Source organism: Oncorhynchus nerka, linkage group LG18 (genome assembly GCF_034236695.1).
Source record: "Oncorhynchus nerka isolate Pitt River linkage group LG18, Oner_Uvic_2.0, whole genome shotgun sequence".
Taxonomy (NCBI): domain Eukaryota; kingdom Metazoa; phylum Chordata; class Actinopteri; order Salmoniformes; family Salmonidae; genus Oncorhynchus; species Oncorhynchus nerka.
The window spans coordinates 5,515,352-5,532,996 of NC_088413.1; the positions used below are offsets into that span (position 1 = coordinate 5,515,352).

The 17,645-nt window shown below is 52.9% G+C and overlaps 1 protein-coding gene across 1 annotated transcript in view; it reads left to right on the plus strand.

The window, feature by feature from the left end:
- The window catches only part of tll1 (tolloid-like 1), a 447,864-nt gene that overhangs the window by 163,287 nt on the left and 266,932 nt on the right, over window positions 1-17,645 (plus strand). The window contains exons 7-9 of the mRNA XM_065004503.1: window positions 1-175; window positions 3,571-3,676; window positions 3,930-4,054. The exon at window positions 1-175 is cut by the window's left edge and continues 4 nt beyond it. Of these exons, the coding sequence (XP_064860575.1) occupies window positions 1-175; window positions 3,571-3,676; window positions 3,930-4,054 (406 nt within the window). The remainder of the gene's footprint in view (window positions 176-3,570; window positions 3,677-3,929; window positions 4,055-17,645) is intronic.

A 17,645-nucleotide genomic window follows, 5' to 3' on the forward strand; every position in this document is an offset into this window, starting at 1 on the left:
TGCTCCTACGTGGGTCGTCGTGGTAATGGTCCTCAGGCGATATCGATAGGGAAGAACTGTGATAAGTTTGGCATCGTGGTTCATGAGTTGGGTCACGTGATCGGGTTCTGGCATGAACACACCCGGCCCGACCGAGACGATCACGTCACCATCATCAGAGACAACATACAACCAGGTAACACAGGGACGGACAGGCAGTGATGCAACCCAAAAGGATCTGTGTGTCTCTATCTGTGTGTCTCTATCTGTGTGTCTCTATCTGTGTGTGTCTCTATCTGTGTCTCTATCTGTGTGTCTCTATCTGTCTCTCTATCTGTGTGTGTCTATCTGTGTGTGTCTCTATCTGTGTCTCTATCTGTGTGTCTCTATCTGTGTGTCTCTATCTGAGTGTGTCTCTGTCTGTGTGTCTCTATCTGTGTGTCTCTATCTGTGTGTCTCTATCTGAGTGTGTCTCTGTCTGTGTGTCTCTATCTGTGTGTCTCTATCTGTGTGTCTCTATCTGTGTCTCTATCTGTGTCTCTCTATCTGTGGGTCTATCTGTGTGTCTATCTGTGGGTCTCTATCTGTGTGTCTCTATCTGTGTGTCTCTATCTGTGTGTCTCTATATGTGTCTCTCTATCTGTGTGTCTCTATCTGTGTGTCTCTATCTGTGTGTCTCTGTCTGTGTGTCTCTATCTGTGTGTCTATCTGTGGGTCTCTATCTGTGTGTCTCTGTCTGTGTGTCTCTATCTGTGTGTCTATCTGTGGGTCTCTATCTGTGTGTCTCTATCTGTGTGTCTCTATCTGTGTGTCTCTATATGTGTCTCTCTATCTGTGTGTCTCTATCTGTGTGTCTCTGTCTGTGTGTCTCTATCTGTGTGTCTCTATCTGTGTGTCTCTATCTGTGTGTCTCTATCTGTGTCTCTATCTGTGTCTCTCTATCTGTGGGTCTATCTGTGTGTCTATCTGTGTGTCTCTATCTGTGTGTTTATCTGTGTGTCTCTATCTGTGTGTCTCTATCTGTGTGTCTCCATCTGTGTGTCTCTATCTGTGTGTCTCTATCTGTCTCTCTATCTGTGGGTCTATCTGTGTGTCTATCTGTGTGTCTCTATCTGTGTCTCTATCTGTGTCTGAGAGTGTCTCTATCTGAGAGTGTCTCTATCTAGTGTCTCTAGTGTCTGTGTCTATCTCTAGTCTGTCTCTATCTGGGTCTATCTGTCTCTCTATCTGTGTCTCTCTATCTGTGTGTCTCTATCTGTGTGTCTCTATCTGTGTCTCTCTATCTGTGTGTCTCTATCCGTGTCTCTATCTGAGTGTGTCTCTATCTGTGTGTCTCTATCTGTGTGTCTCTATCTGTGTGTCTCTATCTGTGTCTCTATCTGAGTGTGTCTCTATCTGTGTCTCTATCTGTGTGTCTCTATCTGTGTCTCTATCTGTGTGTCTCTATCTGTGTGTCTCTATCTGTGTGTCTCTATCTGTGTCTCTATCTGAGAGTGTGTGTCTCTATCTGAGTGTGTCTCTATCTGTGTGTCTCTATCTGAGAGTGTGTCTCTATCTGTGTCTCTATCTGTGTGTCTCTATCTGTGTGTCTCTATCTGTGTGTCTCTATCTGAGAGTGTGTCTCTATCTGAGAGTGTCTCTATCTGTGTGTCTCTATCTGAGAGTGTGTCTCTATCTGTGTGTCTCTATCTGTGTCTCTATCTGAGTGTGTCTCTATCTGTGTGTGTCTCTATCTGTGTGTCTCTATCTGTCTCTATCTGAGAGTGTGTCTCTATCTGTCTCTATCTGTGTCTCTATCTGAGAGTGTGTGTCTCTATCTGTGTGTCTCTATCTGTGTGTCTCTATCTGTGTGTCTCTATCTGTGTGTCTCTATCTGTGTGTCTCTATCTGTGTCTCTATCTGTGTCTCTCTATCTGTGTGTCTCTATCTGTGTGTCTCTATCTGTGTGTCTCTATCTGTGTCTCTATCTGTGTGTCTCTATCTGTGTCTCTATCTGTGTCTCTATCTGTGTCTCTATCTGTGTGTCTCTATCTGTGTCTCTATCTGTGTGTCTCTATCTGTGTCTCTATCTGTGTGTCTCTATCTGTGTGTCTCTATCTGTGTCTCTATCTGTGTGTCTCTATCTGTGTGTCTCTATCTGTGTGTCTCTATCGGTGTCTCCATCTGAATGTCTCTATCTGTGTCTCTATCTGTGTGTCTCTATCTGTGTGTCTCTATCTGTGTGTCTCTATCTGTGTGTCTCTATCTGAGTGTGTCTATCTGAGAGTGTCTATCTGAGAGTGTCTCTATCTGAGAGTGTCTCTATCTGAGAGTGTGTCTATCTGAGAGTGTCTCTGAGAGTGTGTCTCTATCTGAGAGTGTTGTCTCTATCTGAGAGTGTCTCTATCTGAGAGTGTGTCTCTAACTGAGAGTGTTGTCTCTATCTGAGAGTGTGTTTATATCTGAGAGTGTCTCTATCTGAGAGTGTCTCTATCTGAGAGTGTCTCTATCTGAGTGTGTCTCTATCTGAGAGTGTCTATCTGAGAGTGTCTCTATCTGAGAGTGTCTCTATCTGAGAGTGTGTCTCTATCTGAGAGTGTCTCTATCTGAGAGTGTCTCTATCTGAGAGTGTCTCTATCTGAGAGTGTGTCTCTATCTGAGAGTGTCTCTATCTGAGAGTGTGTCTCTATCTGAGAGTGTCTCTATCTGAGAGTGTGTTGTCTCTATCTGAGAGTGTGTCTCTATCTGAGAGTGTCTCTATCTGAGAGTGTCTCTATCTGAGAGTGTCTCTATCTGAGAGTGTGTCTCTATCTGAGAGTGTGTCTCTATCTGAGAGAGTGTCTCTATCTGAGAGTGTGTCTCTATCTGAGAGTGTGTCTCTATCTGAGAGTGTGTCTCTATCTGAGAGTGTGTCTCTATCTGAGAGTGTGTCTCTATCTGAGAGTGTGTCTCTATCTGAGAGTGTGTCTCTATCTGAGAGTGTGTCTCTATCTGAGAGTGTCTCTATCTGAGAGTGTGTCTCTATCTGAGAGTGTCTCTATCTGAGTGTGTCTCTATCTGAGAGTGTGTCTCTATCTGAGAGTGTCTATCTGAGAGTGTGTCTCTATCTGAGAGTGTGTCTATCTGAGAGTGTCTCTATCTGAGAGTGTCTCTATCTGAGAGTGTGTCTCTATCTGAGAGTGTGTCTCTATCTGAGAGTGTGTCTCTATCTGAGAGTGTCTCTATCTGAGAGTGTCTCTATCTGAGAGTGTGTCTCTATCTGAGAGTGTGTCTCTATCTGAGAGTGTGTCTCTATCTGAGAGTGTGTCTCTATCTGAGAGTGTGTCTCTATCTGAGAGTGTGTCTCTATCTGAGAGTGTGTCTCTATCTGAGAGTGTCTCTATCTGAGAGTGTGTCTCTATCTGAGAGTGTGTCTCTATCTGAGAGTGTGTCTCTATCTGAGAGTGTCTCTATCTGAGAGTGTGTCTCTATCTGAGTGTGTCTCTATCTGAGAGTGTGTCTCTATCTGAGAGTGTCTCTATCTGAGTGTGTCTCTATCTGAGAGTGTCTCTCTATCTGAGAGTGTGTCTCTATCTGAGAGTGTGTCTCTATCTGAGAGTGTGTTGTCTCCAGGTCAGGAGTATAACTTCTTGAAGATGGAACCAGGAGAGGTGAACTCGCTGGGAGAGCCTTACGACTTCGACAGCATCATGCATTATGCTAGGAACACCTTCTCACGGTAACACACACACACACACACACACACACACACACACACACACACACACACACACACACACACACACACACACACACACACCCAGGGCTCCTGACATTTCATTTATTTACTTGAAAAGTTTATTTTTTTACTTCATTCTCTCTCTCTCTCTTTCTCTCCCTCCTCCCTCCCTCCCTCCTCCATCCCTCCCTCCCTCCCTCTCCCCCCTCCTCTCCCTCCCTCCCCCCCCCCCCTCCTCCCTCCATCCCTCCAGAGGTATGTTTCTAGACACCATCCTCCCATCTAGAGATGAGAATGGGATCCGTCCTGCCATTGGACAGAGGACCAGACTCAGTAAAGGAGACATCTCTCAGGCCAGGAAGCTCTACAGATGCCCAGGTAGGTCTGTATACTGTGTGTGTGTGTGTGTGTGTGTGTGTGTGTGTGTGTGTGTGTGTGTGTGTGTGTGTGTGTGTGTGTGTGTGTGTGTGTGTGTGTGTGTGTGTGTGTGTGTGTCTTACCGGCCTTTCTCATCAGATACTGTTCTTCTGCTGTCTGACGTGTCCTCAGAGACTGTGATGTCTCCTCCCTCCAGCCAGTCAGGTTCCTCAGAGACTGTGATGTCTCCTCCCTCCAGCCAGTCAGGTTCCTCAGAGACTGTGATGTGTCCTCCCTCCAGCCAGTCAGGTTCCTCAGAGACTGTGATGTGTCCTCCCTCCAGCCAGTCAGGTTCCTCAGAGACTGTGATGTCTCTCTGTGATGTCTCTTCCCTCCAGCCAGTCAGGTTCCTCAGAGACTGTGATGTTTCCTCCAGCCAGTCAGGTTCCACAGAGACTGTGATGTTTCCTCCCTCCAGCCAGTCAGGTTCCTCAGAGACAGTGATGTCTCCTCCCTCCAGCCAGTCAGGTTCCTCAGAGACTGTGATGTTTCCTCCCTCCAGCCAGTCAGGTTCCTCAGAGACTGTGATGTCTCCTCCCTCCAGCCAGTCAGGTTCCTCAGAGACTGTGATGTTCCTCCTCCAGCCAGTCAGGTTCCTCAGAGACTGTGATGTTTCCTCCAGCCAGTCAGGTTCCTCAGAGACTGTGATGTTTCCTCCAGCCAGTCAGGTTCCTCAGAGACTGTGATGTCTCCTCCCTCCAGCCAGTCAGGTTCCTCAGAGACTGTGATGTTTCCTCCCTCCAGCCAGTCAGGTTCCTCAGAGACTGTGATGTTTCCTCCAGCCAGTCAGGTTCCTCAGAGACTGTGATGTTTCCTCCCTCCAGCCAGTCAGGTTCCACAGAGACTGTGATGTTTCCTCCCTCCAGCCAGTCAGGTTCCTCAGAGACTGTGATGTCTCCTCCAGCCAGTCAGGTTCCTCAGAGACTGTGATGTCTCCTCCCCCCAGACAGTCAGGTTCCTCAGAGACTGTGATGTCTCCTCCCTCCAGCCAGTCAGGTTCCTCAGAGACTGTGATGTTTCCTCCCTCCAGTCAGTCAGGTTCCTCAGAGACTGTGATGTGTCCTCCCTCCAGCCAGTCAGGTTCCTCAGAGACTGTGATGCCTCCTCCCTCCAGCCAGTCAGGTTCCTCAGAGACTGTGATGTTTCCTCCCTCCAGCCAGTCAGGTTCCTCAGAGACTGTGATGTTTCCTCCCTCCAGCCAGTCAGGTTCCTCAGAGACTGTGATGTCTCCTCCAGCCAGTCAGGTTCCTCAGAGACTGTGATGTTTCCTCCCTCCAGCCAGTCAGGTTCCTCAGAGACTGTGATGTTTCCTCCCTCCAGCCAGTCAGGTTCCTCAGAGACTGTGATGTTTCCTCCCTCCAGCCAGTCAGGTTCCTCAGAGACTGTGATGTTTCCTCCAGCCAGTCAGGTTCCACAGAGACTGTGATGTTTCCTCCCTCCAGCCAGTCAGGTTCCTCAGAGACTGTGATGTTTCCTCCCTCCAGCCAGTCAGGTTCCTCAGAGACTGTGATGTTTCCTCCCTCCAGCCAGTCAGGTTCCTCAGAGACTGTGATGTTTCCTCCAGCCAGTCAGGTTCCTCAGAGACTGTGATGTTTCCTCCCTCCAGCCAGTCAGGTTCCTCAGAGACTGTGATGTTTCCTCCCTCCAGCCAGTCAGGTTCCTCAGAGACTGTGATGTCTCCTCCAGCCAGTCAGGTTCCTCAGAGACTGTGATGTCTCCTCCCTCCAGCCAGTCAGGTTCCTCAGAGACTGTGATGTTTCCTCCCTCCAGCCAGTCAGGTTCCTCAGAGACTGTGATGTTTCCTCCTCCAGCCAGTCAGGTTCCTCAGAGACTGTGATGTTCCTCCCTCCAGCCAGTCAGGTTCCTCAGAGACTGTGATGTTCCTCCCTCCAGCCAGTCAGGTTCCTCAGAGACTGTGATGTTCCTCCCTCCAGCCAGTCAGGTTCCTCAGAGACTGTGATGTTTCCTCCCTCCAGCCAGTCAGGTTCCTCAGAGACTGTGATGTTTCCTCCCTCCAGCCAGTCAGGTTCCTCAGAGACTGTGATGTTTCCTCCCTCCAGCCAGTCAGGTTCCTCAGAGACTGTGATGTTTCCTCCCTCCAGCCAGTCAGGTTCCTCAGAGACTGTGATGTTTCCTCCCTCCAGCCAGTCAGGTTCCTCAGAGACTGTGATGTTTCCTCCAGCCAGTCAGGTTCCTCAGAGACTGTGATGTTTCCTCCCTCCAGCCAGTCAGGTTCCTCAGAGACTGTGATGTTCCTCCCTCCAGCCAGTCAGGTTCCTCAGAGACTGTGATGTTTCCTCCCTCCAGCCAGTCAGGTTCCTCAGAGACTGTGATGTTTCCTCCCTCCAGCCAGTCAGGTTCCTCAGAGACTGTGATGTTTCCTCCCTCCAGCCAGTCAGGTTCCTCAGAGACTGTGATGTTTCCTCCTCCTCCAGCCAGTCAGGTTCCTCAGAGACTGTGATGTTTCCTCCCTCCAGCCAGTCAGGTTCCTCAGAGACTGTGATGTTTCCTCCCTCCAGCCAGTCAGGTTCCTCAGAGACTGTGATGTTTCCTCCAGCCAGTCAGGTTCCTCAGAGACTGTGATGTTTCCTCCCTCCAGCCAGTCAGGTTCCTCAGAGACTGTGATGTTTCCTCCCTCCAGCCAGTCAGGTTCCTCAGAGACTGTGATGTTTCCTCCCTCCAGCCAGTCAGGTTCCTCAGAGACTGTGATGTTTCCTCCCTCCAGCCAGTCAGGTTCCTCAGAGACTGTGATGTTTCCTCCTCCAGCCAGTCAGGTTCCTCAGAGACTGTGATGTTTCCTCCCTCCAGCCAGTCAGGTTCCTCAGAGACTGTGATGTTTCCTCCCTCCAGCCAGTCAGGTTCCTCAGAGACTGTGATGTTTCCTCCTCCAGCCAGTCAGGTTCCTCAGAGACTGTGATGTCTCCTCCCTCCAGCCAGTCAGGTTCCTCAGAGACTGTGATGTCTCCTCCCTCCAGCCAGTCAGGTTCCTCAGAGACTGTGATGTTTCCTCCCTCCAGCCAGTCAGGTTCCTCAGAGACTGTGATGTCTCCTCCCTCCAGCCAGTCAGGTTCCTCAGAGACTGTGATGCCTCCTCCTCCAGCCAGTCAGGTTCCTCAGAGACTGTGATGTCTCCTCCTCCAGCCAGTCAGGTTCCTCAGAGACTGTGATGTTTCCTCCCTCCAGCCAGTCAGGTTCCTCAGAGACTGTGATGTTTCCTCCTCCAGCCAGTCAGGTTCCTCAGAGACTGTGATGTCTCCTCCCTCCAGCCAGTCAGGTTCCTCAGAGACTGTGATGTTCCTCCCTCCAGCCAGTCAGGTTCCTCAGAGACTGTGATGTTTCCTCCCTCCAGCCAGTCAGGTTCCTCAGAGACTGTGATGTTTCCTCCTCCAGCCAGTCAGGTTCCTCAGAGACTGTGATGTTCCTCCATCCAGCCAGTCAGGTTCCTCAGAGACTGTGATGTCTCCTCCTCCAGCCAGTCAGGTTCCTCAGAGACTGTGATGTCTCCTCCCTCCAGCCAGTCAGGTTCCTCAGAGACTGTGATGTTCTCCTCCCTCCAGCCAGTCAGGTTCCTCAGAGACTGTGATGTCCTCCTCCAGCCAGTCAGGTTCCTCAGAGACTGTGATGTCTCCTCCCTCCAGCCAGTCAGGTTCCTCAGAGACTGTGATGTTTCCTCCCTCCAGCCAGTCAGGTTCCTCAGAGACTGTGATGTTTCCTCCCTCCAGCCAGTCAGGTTCCTCAGAGACTGTGATGTCTCCTCCCTCCAGCCAGTCAGGTTCCTCAGAGACTGTGATGTTCCTCCCTCCAGCCAGTCAGGTTCCTCAGAGACTGTGATGTTTCCTCCCTCCAGCCAGTCAGGTTCCTCAGAGACTGTGATGTTTCCTCCCTCCAGCCAGTCAGGTTCCTCAGAGACTGTGATGTTTCCTCCCTCCAGCCAGTCAGGTTCCTCAGAGACTGTGATGTTTCCTCCAGCCAGTCAGGTTCCTCAGAGACTGTGATGTTTCCTCCCTCCAGCCAGTCAGGTTCCTCAGAGACTGTGATGTTTCCCTCTCCAGCCAGTCAGGTTCCTCAGAGACTGTGATGTTTCCTCCCTCCAGCCAGTCAGGTTCCTCAGAGACTGTGATGTTTCCTCCCTCCAGCCAGTCAGGTTCCTCAGAGACTGTGATGTTTCCTCCCTCCAGCCAGTCAGGTTCCTCAGAGACTGTGATGTCTCCTCCCTCCAGCCAGTCAGGTTCCTCAGAGACTGTGATGTTTCCTCCCTCCAGCCAGTCAGGTTCCTCAGAGACTGTGATGTTTCCTCCCTCCAGCCAGTCAGGTTCCTCAGAGACTGTGATGTTTCCTCCCTCCAGCCAGTCAGGTTCCTCAGAGACTGTGATGTTTCCTCCCTCCAGCCAGTCAGGTTCCTCAGAGACTGTGATGTCTCCTCCCTCCAGCCAGTCAGGTTCCTCAGAGACTGTGATGTTTCCTCCCTCCAGCCAGTCAGGTTCCTCAGAGACTGTGATGTTTCCTCCAGCCAGTCAGGTTCCTCAGAGACTGTGATGTTTCCTCCCTCCAGCCAGTCAGGTTCCTCAGAGACTGTGATGTCTCCTCCCTCCAGCCAGTCAGGTTCCTCAGAGACTGTGATGTTTCCTCCCTCCAGCCAGTCAGGTTCCTCAGAGACTGTGATGTTTCCTCCCTCCAGCCAGTCAGGTTCCTCAGAGACTGTGATGTTTCCTCCCTCCAGCCAGTCAGGTTCCTCAGAGACTGTGATGTTTCCTCCCTCCAGCCAGTCAGGTTCCTCAGAGACTGTGATGTTTCCCTCCCCAGCCAGTCAGCTTCCTCATAGACTGGGATGTTTCCCTCTCCAGCCAGTCAGGTTCCTCAGAGACTGTGATGTTTCCCTCTCCAGCCAGTCAGGTTCCTCAGAGACTGTGATGTTTCCTCCCTCCAGCCAGTCAGGTTCCTCAGAGACTGTGATGTTTCCTCCCTCCAGCCAGTCAGGTTCCTCAGAGACTGTGATGTTTCCTCCCTCCAGCCAGTCAGGTTCCTCAGAGACTGTGATGTTTCCTCCAGCCAGTCAGGTTCCTCAGAGACTGTGATGTTTCCTCCCTCCAGCCAGTCAGGTTCCTCAGAGACTGTGATGTTTCCTCCCTCCAGCCAGTCAGGTTCCTCAGAGACTGTGATGTTTCCTCCCTCCAGCCAGTCAGGTTCCTCAGAGACTGTGATGTTCCTCCCTCCAGCCAGTCAGGTTCCTCAGAGACTGTGATGTTTCCTCCCTCCAGCCAGTCAGGTTCCTCAGAGACTGTGATGTCTCCTCCCTCCAGCCAGTCAGGTTCCTCAGAGACTGTGATGTCCTCCTCCAGCCAGTCAGGTTCCTCAGAGACTGTGATGTTTCCTCCCTCCAGCCAGTCAGGTTCCTCAGAGACTGTGATGTTTCCTCCCTCCAGCCAGTCAGGTTCCTCAGAGACTGTGATGTTCCTCCTCCAGCCAGTCAGGTTCCTCAGAGACTGTGATGTTTCCTCCCTCCAGCCAGTCAGGTTCCTCAGAGACTGTGATGTTTCCTCCCTCCAGCCAGTCAGGTTCCTCAGAGACTGTGATGTCTCCTCCCTCCAGCCAGTCAGGTTCCTCAGAGACTGTGATGTCTCCTCCCTCCAGCCAGTCAGGTTCCTCAGAGACTGTGATGTCTCCTCCCTCCAGCCAGTCAGGTTCCTCAGAGACTGTGATGTCTCCTCCTCCAGCCAGTCAGGCTCAGAGACTGTGATGGTTCCAGCCAGTCAGGTTCCTCAGAGACTGTGATGTCTCCTCCCTCCAGCCAGTCAGGTTCCTCAGAGACTGTGATGTTTCCTCCCTCCAGCCAGTCAGGTTCCTCAGAGACTGTGATGTTTCCTCCTCCAGCCAGTCAGGTTCCTCAGAGACTGTGATGTCTCCTCCCTCCAGCCAGTCAGGTTCCTCAGAGACTGTGATGTTTCCTCCCTCCAGCCAGTCAGGTTCCTCAGAGACTGTGATGTCTCCTCCCTCCAGCCAGTCAGGTTCCTCAGAGACTGTGATGTCTCCTCCCTCCAGCCAGTCAGGTTCCTCAGAGACTGTGATGTCTCCTCCCTCCAGCCAGTCAGGTTCCTCAGAGACTGTGATGTCTCCTCCCTCCAGCCAGTCAGGTTCCTCAGAGACTGTGATGTTTCCTCCAGCCAGTCAGGTTCCTCAGAGACTGTGATGTTTCCTCCCTCCAGCCAGTCAGGTTCCTCAGAGACTGTGATGTCTCCTCCCTCCAGCCAGTCAGGTTCCTCAGAGACTGTGATGTTTCCTCCCTCCAGCCAGTCAGGTTCCTCAGAGACTGTGATGTTTCCTCCCTCCAGCCAGTCAGGTTCCTCAGAGACTGTGATGTCTCCTCCCTCCAGCCAGTCAGGTTCCTCAGAGACTGTGATGTTTCCTCCCTCCAGCCAGTCAGGTTCCTCAGAGACTGTGATGTTTCCTCCTCCAGCCAGTCAGGTTCCTCAGAGACTGTGATGTTTCCTCCCTCCAGCCAGTCAGGTTCCTCAGAGACTGTGATGTCTCCTCCCTCCAGCCAGTCAGGTTCCTCAGAGACTGTGATGTTTCCTCCCTCCAGCCAGTCAGGTTCCTCAGAGACTGTGATGTTTCCTCCCTCCAGCCAGTCAGGTTCCTCAGAGACTGTGATGTTCCCTCCAGCCAGTCAGGTTCCTCAGAGACTGTGATGTTTCCTCCCTCCAGCCAGTCAGGTTCCTCAGAGACTGTGATGTTTCCTCCCTCCAGCCAGTCAGGTTCCTCAGAGACTGTGATGTTTCCTCCCTCCAGCCAGTCAGGTTCCTCAGAGACTGTGATGTTTCCTCCCTCCAGCCAGTCAGGTTCCTCAGAGACTGTGATGTTTCCTCCCTCCAGCCAGTCAGGTTCCTCAGAGACTGTGATGTTCCCTCCAGCCAGTCAGGTTCCTCAGAGACTGTGATGTTTCCTCCCTCCAGTCAGGTTCCTCAGAGACGGTGATGTCTCCACCCTCCAGCCAGTCAGGTTCCTCAGAGACTGTGATGTTTCCTCCCTCCAGCCAGTCAGGTTCCTCAGAGACTGTGATGTTTCCTCAGGTTCCTCCAGCCAGTCAGGTTCCTCAGAGACTGTGATGTCTCCTCCCTCCAGCCAGTCAGGTTCCTCAGAGACTGTGATGTTTCCTCCCTCCAGCCAGTCAGGTTCCTCAGAGACTGTGATGTTTCCTCCCTCCAGCCAGTCAGGTTCCTCAGAGACTGTGATGTCTTCTCCCTCCAGCCAGTCAGGTTCCTCAGAGACTGTGATGTTTCCTCCTCCAGCCAGTCAGGTTCCTCAGAGACTGTGATGTTTCCTCCCTCCAGCCAGTCAGGTTCCTCAGAGACTGTGATGTCTCCTCCCTCCAGCCAGTCAGGTTCCTCAGAGACTGTGATGTTTCCTCCCTCCAGCCAGTCAGGTTCCTCAGAGACTGTGATGTCTCCTCCCTCCAGCCAGTCAGGTTCCTCAGAGACTGTGATGTTTCCTCCAGCCAGTCAGGTTCCTCAGAGACTGTGATGTTTCCTCCCTCCAGCCAGTCAGGTTCCTCAGAGACTGTGATGTTTCCTCCCTCCAGCCAGTCAGGTTCCTCAGAGACTGTGATGTCTCCTCCCTCCAGCCAGTCAGGTTCCTCAGAGACTGTGATGTGTCCTCCAGCCAGTCAGGTTCCTCAGAGACTGTGATGTTTCCTCCCTCCAGCCAGTCAGGTTCCTCAGAGACTGTGATGTCTCCTCCCTCCAGCCAGTCAGGTTCCTCAGAGACTGTGATGTCTCCTCCCTCCAGCCAGTCAGGTTCCTCAGAGACTGTGATGTTTCCTCCCTCCAGCCAGTCAGGTTCCTCAGAGACTGTGATGTCTCCTCCCTCCAGCCAGTCAGGTTCCTCAGAGACTGTGATGTTTCCTCCCTCCAGCCAGTCAGGTTCCTCAGAGACTGTGATGTTTCCTCCCTCCAGCCAGTCAGGTTCCTCAGAGACTGTGATGTTTCCTCCCTCCAGCCAGTCAGGTTCCCAGAGCCATGTTTCTCCTCCAGCCAGTCAGGTTCCTCAGAGACTGTGATGTCTCCTCCCTCCAGCCAGTCAGGTTCCTCAGAGACTGTGATGTCTCCTCCCTCCAGCCAGTCAGGTTCCTCAGAGACTGTGATGTTTCCTCCTCCAGCCAGTCAGGTTCCTCAGAGACTGTGATGTTCCTCCCTCCAGCCAGTCAGGTTCCTCAGAGACTGTGATGTTTCCTCCCTCCAGCCAGTCAGGTTCCTCAGAGACTGTGATGTTTCCTCCCTCCAGCCAGTCAGGTTCCTCAGAGACTGTGATGTTTCCTCCCTCCAGCCAGTCAGGTTCCTCAGAGACTGTGATGTTTCCCTCTCCAGCCAGTCAGGTTCCTCAGAGACTGTGATGTTTCCTCCCTCCAGCCAGTCAGGTTCCTCAGAGACTGTGATGTTTCCTCCCTCCAGCCAGTCAGGTTCCTCAGAGACTGTGATGTTTCCTCCAGCCAGTCAGGTTCCTCAGAGACTGTGATGTTTCCTCCCTCCAGCCAGTCAGGTTCCTCAGAGACTGTGATGTCCTCCCTCCAGCCAGTCAGGTTCCTCAGAGACTGTGATGTCTCCTCCAGCCAGTCAGGTTCCTCAGAGACTGTGATGTCTCCTCCCTCCAGCCAGTCAGGTTCCTCAGAGACTGTGATGTCTCCTCCCTCCAGCCAGTCAGGTTCCTCAGAGACTGTGATGTTTCCTCCCTCCAGCCAGTCAGGTTCCTCAGAGACTGTGATGTTTCCTCCCTCCAGCCAGTCAGGTTCCTCAGAGACTGTGATGTTTCCTCCCTCCAGCCAGTCAGGTTCCTCAGAGACTGTGATGTCTCCTCCCTCCAGCCAGTCAGGTTCCTCAGAGACTGTGATGTCTCCTCCCTCCAGCCAGTCAGGTTCCTCAGAGACTGTGATGTTTCCTCCCTCCAGCCAGTCAGGTTCCTCAGAGACTGTGATGTTTCCTCCCTCCAGCCAGTCAGGTTCCTCAGAGACTGTGATGTTTCCTCCCTCCAGCCAGTCAGGTTCCTCAGAGACTGTGATGTTTCCTCCCTCCAGCCAGTCAGGTTCCTCAGAGACTGTGATGTTTCCTCCCTCCAGCCAGTCAGGTTCCTCAGAGACTGTGATGTTCCCTCCAGCCAGTCAGGTTCCTCAGAGACTGTGATGTTTCCTCCCTCCAGCCAGTCAGGTTCCTCAGAGACTGTGATGTTTCCTCCCTCCAGCCAGTCAGGTTCCTCAGAGACTGTGATGTTTCCTCCCTCCAGCCAGTCAGGTTCCTCAGAGACTGTGATGTCTCCTCCCTCCAGCCAGTCAGGTTCCTCAGAGACTGTGATGTTTCCTCCCTCCAGCCAGTCAGGTTCCTCAGAGACTGTGATGTTTCCTCCCTCCAGCCAGTCAGGTTCCTCAGAGACTGTGATGTTTCCTCCCTCCAGCCAGTCAGGTTCCTCAGAGACTGTGATGTCTCCTCCCTCCAGCCAGTCAGGTTCCTCAGAGACTGTGATGTTTCCTCCCTCCAGCCAGTCAGGTTCCTCAGAGACTGTGATGTTTCCTCCTCCAGCCAGTCAGGTTCCTCAGAGACTGTGATGTTTCCTCCCTCCAGCCAGTCAGGTTCCTCAGAGACTGTGATGTCTCCTCCCTCCAGCCAGTCAGGTTCCTCAGAGACTGTGATGTTTCCTCCAGCCAGTCAGGTTCCTCAGAGACTGTGATGTTTCCTCCCTCCAGCCAGTCAGGTTCCTCAGAGACTGTGATGTTCCCTCCAGCCCAGGTTCCTCAGAGACTGTGATGCCAGTCAGGTTCCTCAGAGACTGTGATGTCTCCTCCCTCCAGCCAGTCAGGTTCCTCAGAGACTGTGATGTTTCCTCCCTCCAGCCAGTCAGGTTCCTCAGAGACTGTGATGTCTCCTCCCTCCAGCCAGTCAGGTTCTTCAGTTCCTCAGAGACTGTGATGTCTCCTCCCTCCAGCCAGTCAGGTTCCTCAGAGACTGTGATGTTTCCTCCCTCCAGCCAGTCAGGTTCCTCAGAGACTGTGATGTTTCCTCCCTCCAGCCAGTCAGGTTCCTCAGAGACTGTGATGTTTCCTCCCTCCAGCCAGTCAGGTTCCTCAGAGACTGTGATGTCTCCTCCCTCCAGCCAGTCAGGTTCCTCAGAGACTGTGATGTTTCCTCCCTCCAGCCAGTCAGGTTCCTCAGAGACTGTGATGTTTCCTCCCTCCAGCCAGTCAGGTTCCTCAGAGACTGTGATGTTTCCTCCCTCCAGCCAGTCAGGTTCCTCAGAGACTGTGATGTTTCCTCCTCCAGCCAGTCAGGTTCCTCAGAGACTGTGATGTTTCCTCCTCCAGCCAGTCAGGTTCCTCAGAGACTGTGATGTTTCCTCCCTCCAGCCAGTCAGGTTCCTCAGAGACTGTGATGTTTCCTCCTCCAGCCAGTCAGGTTCCTCAGAGACTGTGATGTCTCCTCCCTCCAGCCAGTCAGGTTCCTCAGAGACTGTGATGTTTCCTCCCTCCAGCCAGTCAGGTTCCTCAGAGACTGTGATGTTTCCTCCCTCCAGCCAGTCAGGTTCCTCAGAGACTGTGATGTTTCCTCCCTCCAGCCAGTCAGGTTCCTCAGAGACTGTGATGTTCCTCCTCCAGCCAGTCAGGTTCCTCAGAGACTGTGATGTCCTCCCTCCAGCCAGTCAGGTTCCTCAGAGACTGTGATGTTTCCTCCCTCCAGCCAGTCAGGTTCCTCAGAGACTGTGATGTTTCCTCCCTCCAGCCAGTCAGGTTCCTCAGAGACTGTGATGTCTCCTCCCTCCAGCCAGTCAGGTTCCTCAGAGACTGTGATGTTCCTCCCTCCAGCCAGTCAGGTTCCTCAGAGACTGTGATGTTTCCTCCCTCCAGCCAGTCAGGTTCCTCAGAGACTGTGATGTTTCCTCCCTCCAGCCAGTCAGGTTCCTCAGAGACTGTGATGTTCTCCTCCAGCCAGTCAGGTTCCCAGAGACTGTGATGTTTCCTCCCTCCAGCCAGTCAGGTTCCTCAGAGACTGTGATGTCTCCTCCCTCCAGCCAGTCAGGTTCCTCAGAGACTGTGATGTCTCCTCCCTCCAGCCAGTCAGGTTCCTCAGAGACTGTGATGTTTCCTCCCTCCAGCCAGTCAGGTTCCTCAGAGACTGTGATGTTTCCTCCCTCCAGCCAGTCAGGTTCCTCAGAGACTGTGATGTTTCCTCCCTCCAGCCAGTCAGGTTCCTCAGAGACTGTGATGTCCCTCCAGCCCTCCTCCTCCCTCCAGCCAGTCAGGTTCCTCAGAGACTGTGATGTTTCCTCCCTCCAGCCAGTCAGGTTCCTCAGAGACTGTGATGTTTCCTCCAGCCAGTCAGGTTCCTCAGAGACTGTGATGTTTCCTCCCTCCAGCCAGTCAGGTTCCTCAGAGACTGTGATGTCTCCTCCCTCCAGCCAGTCAGGTTCCTCAGAGACGGTGATGTTTCCTCCCTCCAGCCAGTCAGGTTCCTCAGAGACTGTGTTGTTTCCTCCATCCAGCCAGTCAGGTTCCTCAGAGACTGTGATGTTTCCTCCCTCCAGCCAGTCAGGTTCCTCAGAGACTGTGATGTCTCCTCCCTCCAGCCAGTCAGGTTCCTCAGAGACTGTGATGTTTCCTCCCTCCAGTCAGGTTCCACAGAGACTGTGATGTTTCCTCCCTCCAGCCAGTCAGGTTCCTCAGAGACTGTGATGTTCCCTCCAGCCAGTCAGGTTCCTCAGAGACTGTGATGTTTCCTCCCTCCAGTCAGGTTCCTCAGAGACTGTGATGTCTCCACCCTCCAGCCAGTCAGGTTCCTCAGAGACTGTGATGTTTCCTCCCTCCAGCCAGTCAGGTTCCTCAGAGACTGTGATGTCTCCTCCCTCCAGCCAGTCAGGTTCCTCAGAGACTGTGATGTCTCCTCCCTCCAGCCAGTCAGGTTCCTCAGAGACTGTGATGTTTCCTCCCTCCAGCCAGTCAGGTTCCTCAGAGACTGTGATGTTTCCTCCCTCCAGCCAGTCAGGTTCCTCAGAGACTGTGATGTTTCCTCCCTCCAGCCAGTCAGGTTCCTCAGAGACTGTGATGTTTCCTCCCTCCAGCCAGTCAGGTTCCTCAGAGACTGTGATGTTTCCTCCCTCCAGCCAGTCAGGTTCCTCAGAGACTGTGATGTGTCCTCCAGCCAGTCAGGTTCCTCAGAGACTGTGATGTTCCTCCCTCCAGCCAGTCAGGTTCAGAGACTGTGATGTTTCCTCCTCCAGCCAGCCAGTCACTGTGGTTCCCTCAGAGGACTGTGATGTCTCCTCCCTCCAGCCAGTCAGGTTCCTCAGAGACTGTGATGTTTCCTCCAGCCAGTCAGGTTCCTCAGAGACTGTGATGTTTCCTCCCTCCAGCCAGTCAGGTTCCTCAGAGACTGTGATGTTTCCTCCCTCCAGCCAGTCAGGTTCCTCAGAGACTGTGATGTTCCTCCTCCAGCCAGTCAGGTTCCTCCAGCCAGTCAGGTTCCTCAGAGACTGTGATGTTTCCTCCCTCCAGCCAGTCAGGTTCCTCAGAGACTGTGATGTCTCCTCCCTCCAGCCAGTCAGGTTCCTCAGAGACTGTGATGTCTCCTCCTCCAGCCAGTCAGGTTCCTCAGAGACTGTGATGTTTCCTCCCTCCAGCCAGTCAGGTTCCTCAGAGACTGTGATGTTTCCTCCCTCCAGCCAGTCAGGTTCCTCAGAGACTGTGATGTTTCCTCCCTCCAGCCAGTCAGGTTCCTCAGAGACTGTGATGTTTCCTCCCTCCAGCCAGTCAGGTTCCTCAGAGACTGTGATGTTTCCTCCCTCCAGCCAGTCAGGTTCCTCAGAGACTGTGATGTCTCCTCCCTCCAGCCAGTCAGGTTCCTCAGAGACTGTGATGTGTCCTCCCTCCAGCCTGTCAGGTTCCTCAGAGACTGTGATGTTTCCTCCCTCCAGCCAGTCAGGTTCCTCAGAGACTGTGATGTTTCCTCCCTCCAGCCAGTCAGGTTCCTCAGAGACTGTGATGTCTCCTTCCTCCAGCCAGTCAGGTTCCTCCAGCCAGAGACTGTGATGTTTCCTCCCTCCAGCCAGTCAGGTTCCTCAGAGACTGTCCTCCCTCCAGCCAGTCAGGTTCCTCAGAGACTGTGATGTTTCCTCCCTCCAGCCAGTCAGGTTCCTCAGAGACTGTGATGTTTCCTCCCTCCAGCCAGTCAGGTTCCTCAGAGACTGTGATGTCTTCCTCCAGCCAGTCAGGTTCCTCAGAGACTGTGATGTTTCCTCCTCCAGCCAGTCAGGTTCCTCAGAGACTGTGATGTTTCCTCCTCCAGCCAGTCAGGTTCCTCAGAGACTGTGATGTTCCTCCCTCCAGCCAGTCAGGTTCCTCAGAGACTGTGATGTTTCCTCCCTCCAGCCAGTCAGGTTCCTCAGAGACTGTGATGTTTCCTCCCTCCAGCCAGTCAGGTTCCTCAGAGACTGTGATGTCTCCTCCCTCCAGCCAGTCAGGTTCCTCAGAGACTGTGATGTTTCCTCCCTCCAGCCAGTCAGGTTCCTCAGAGACTGTGAT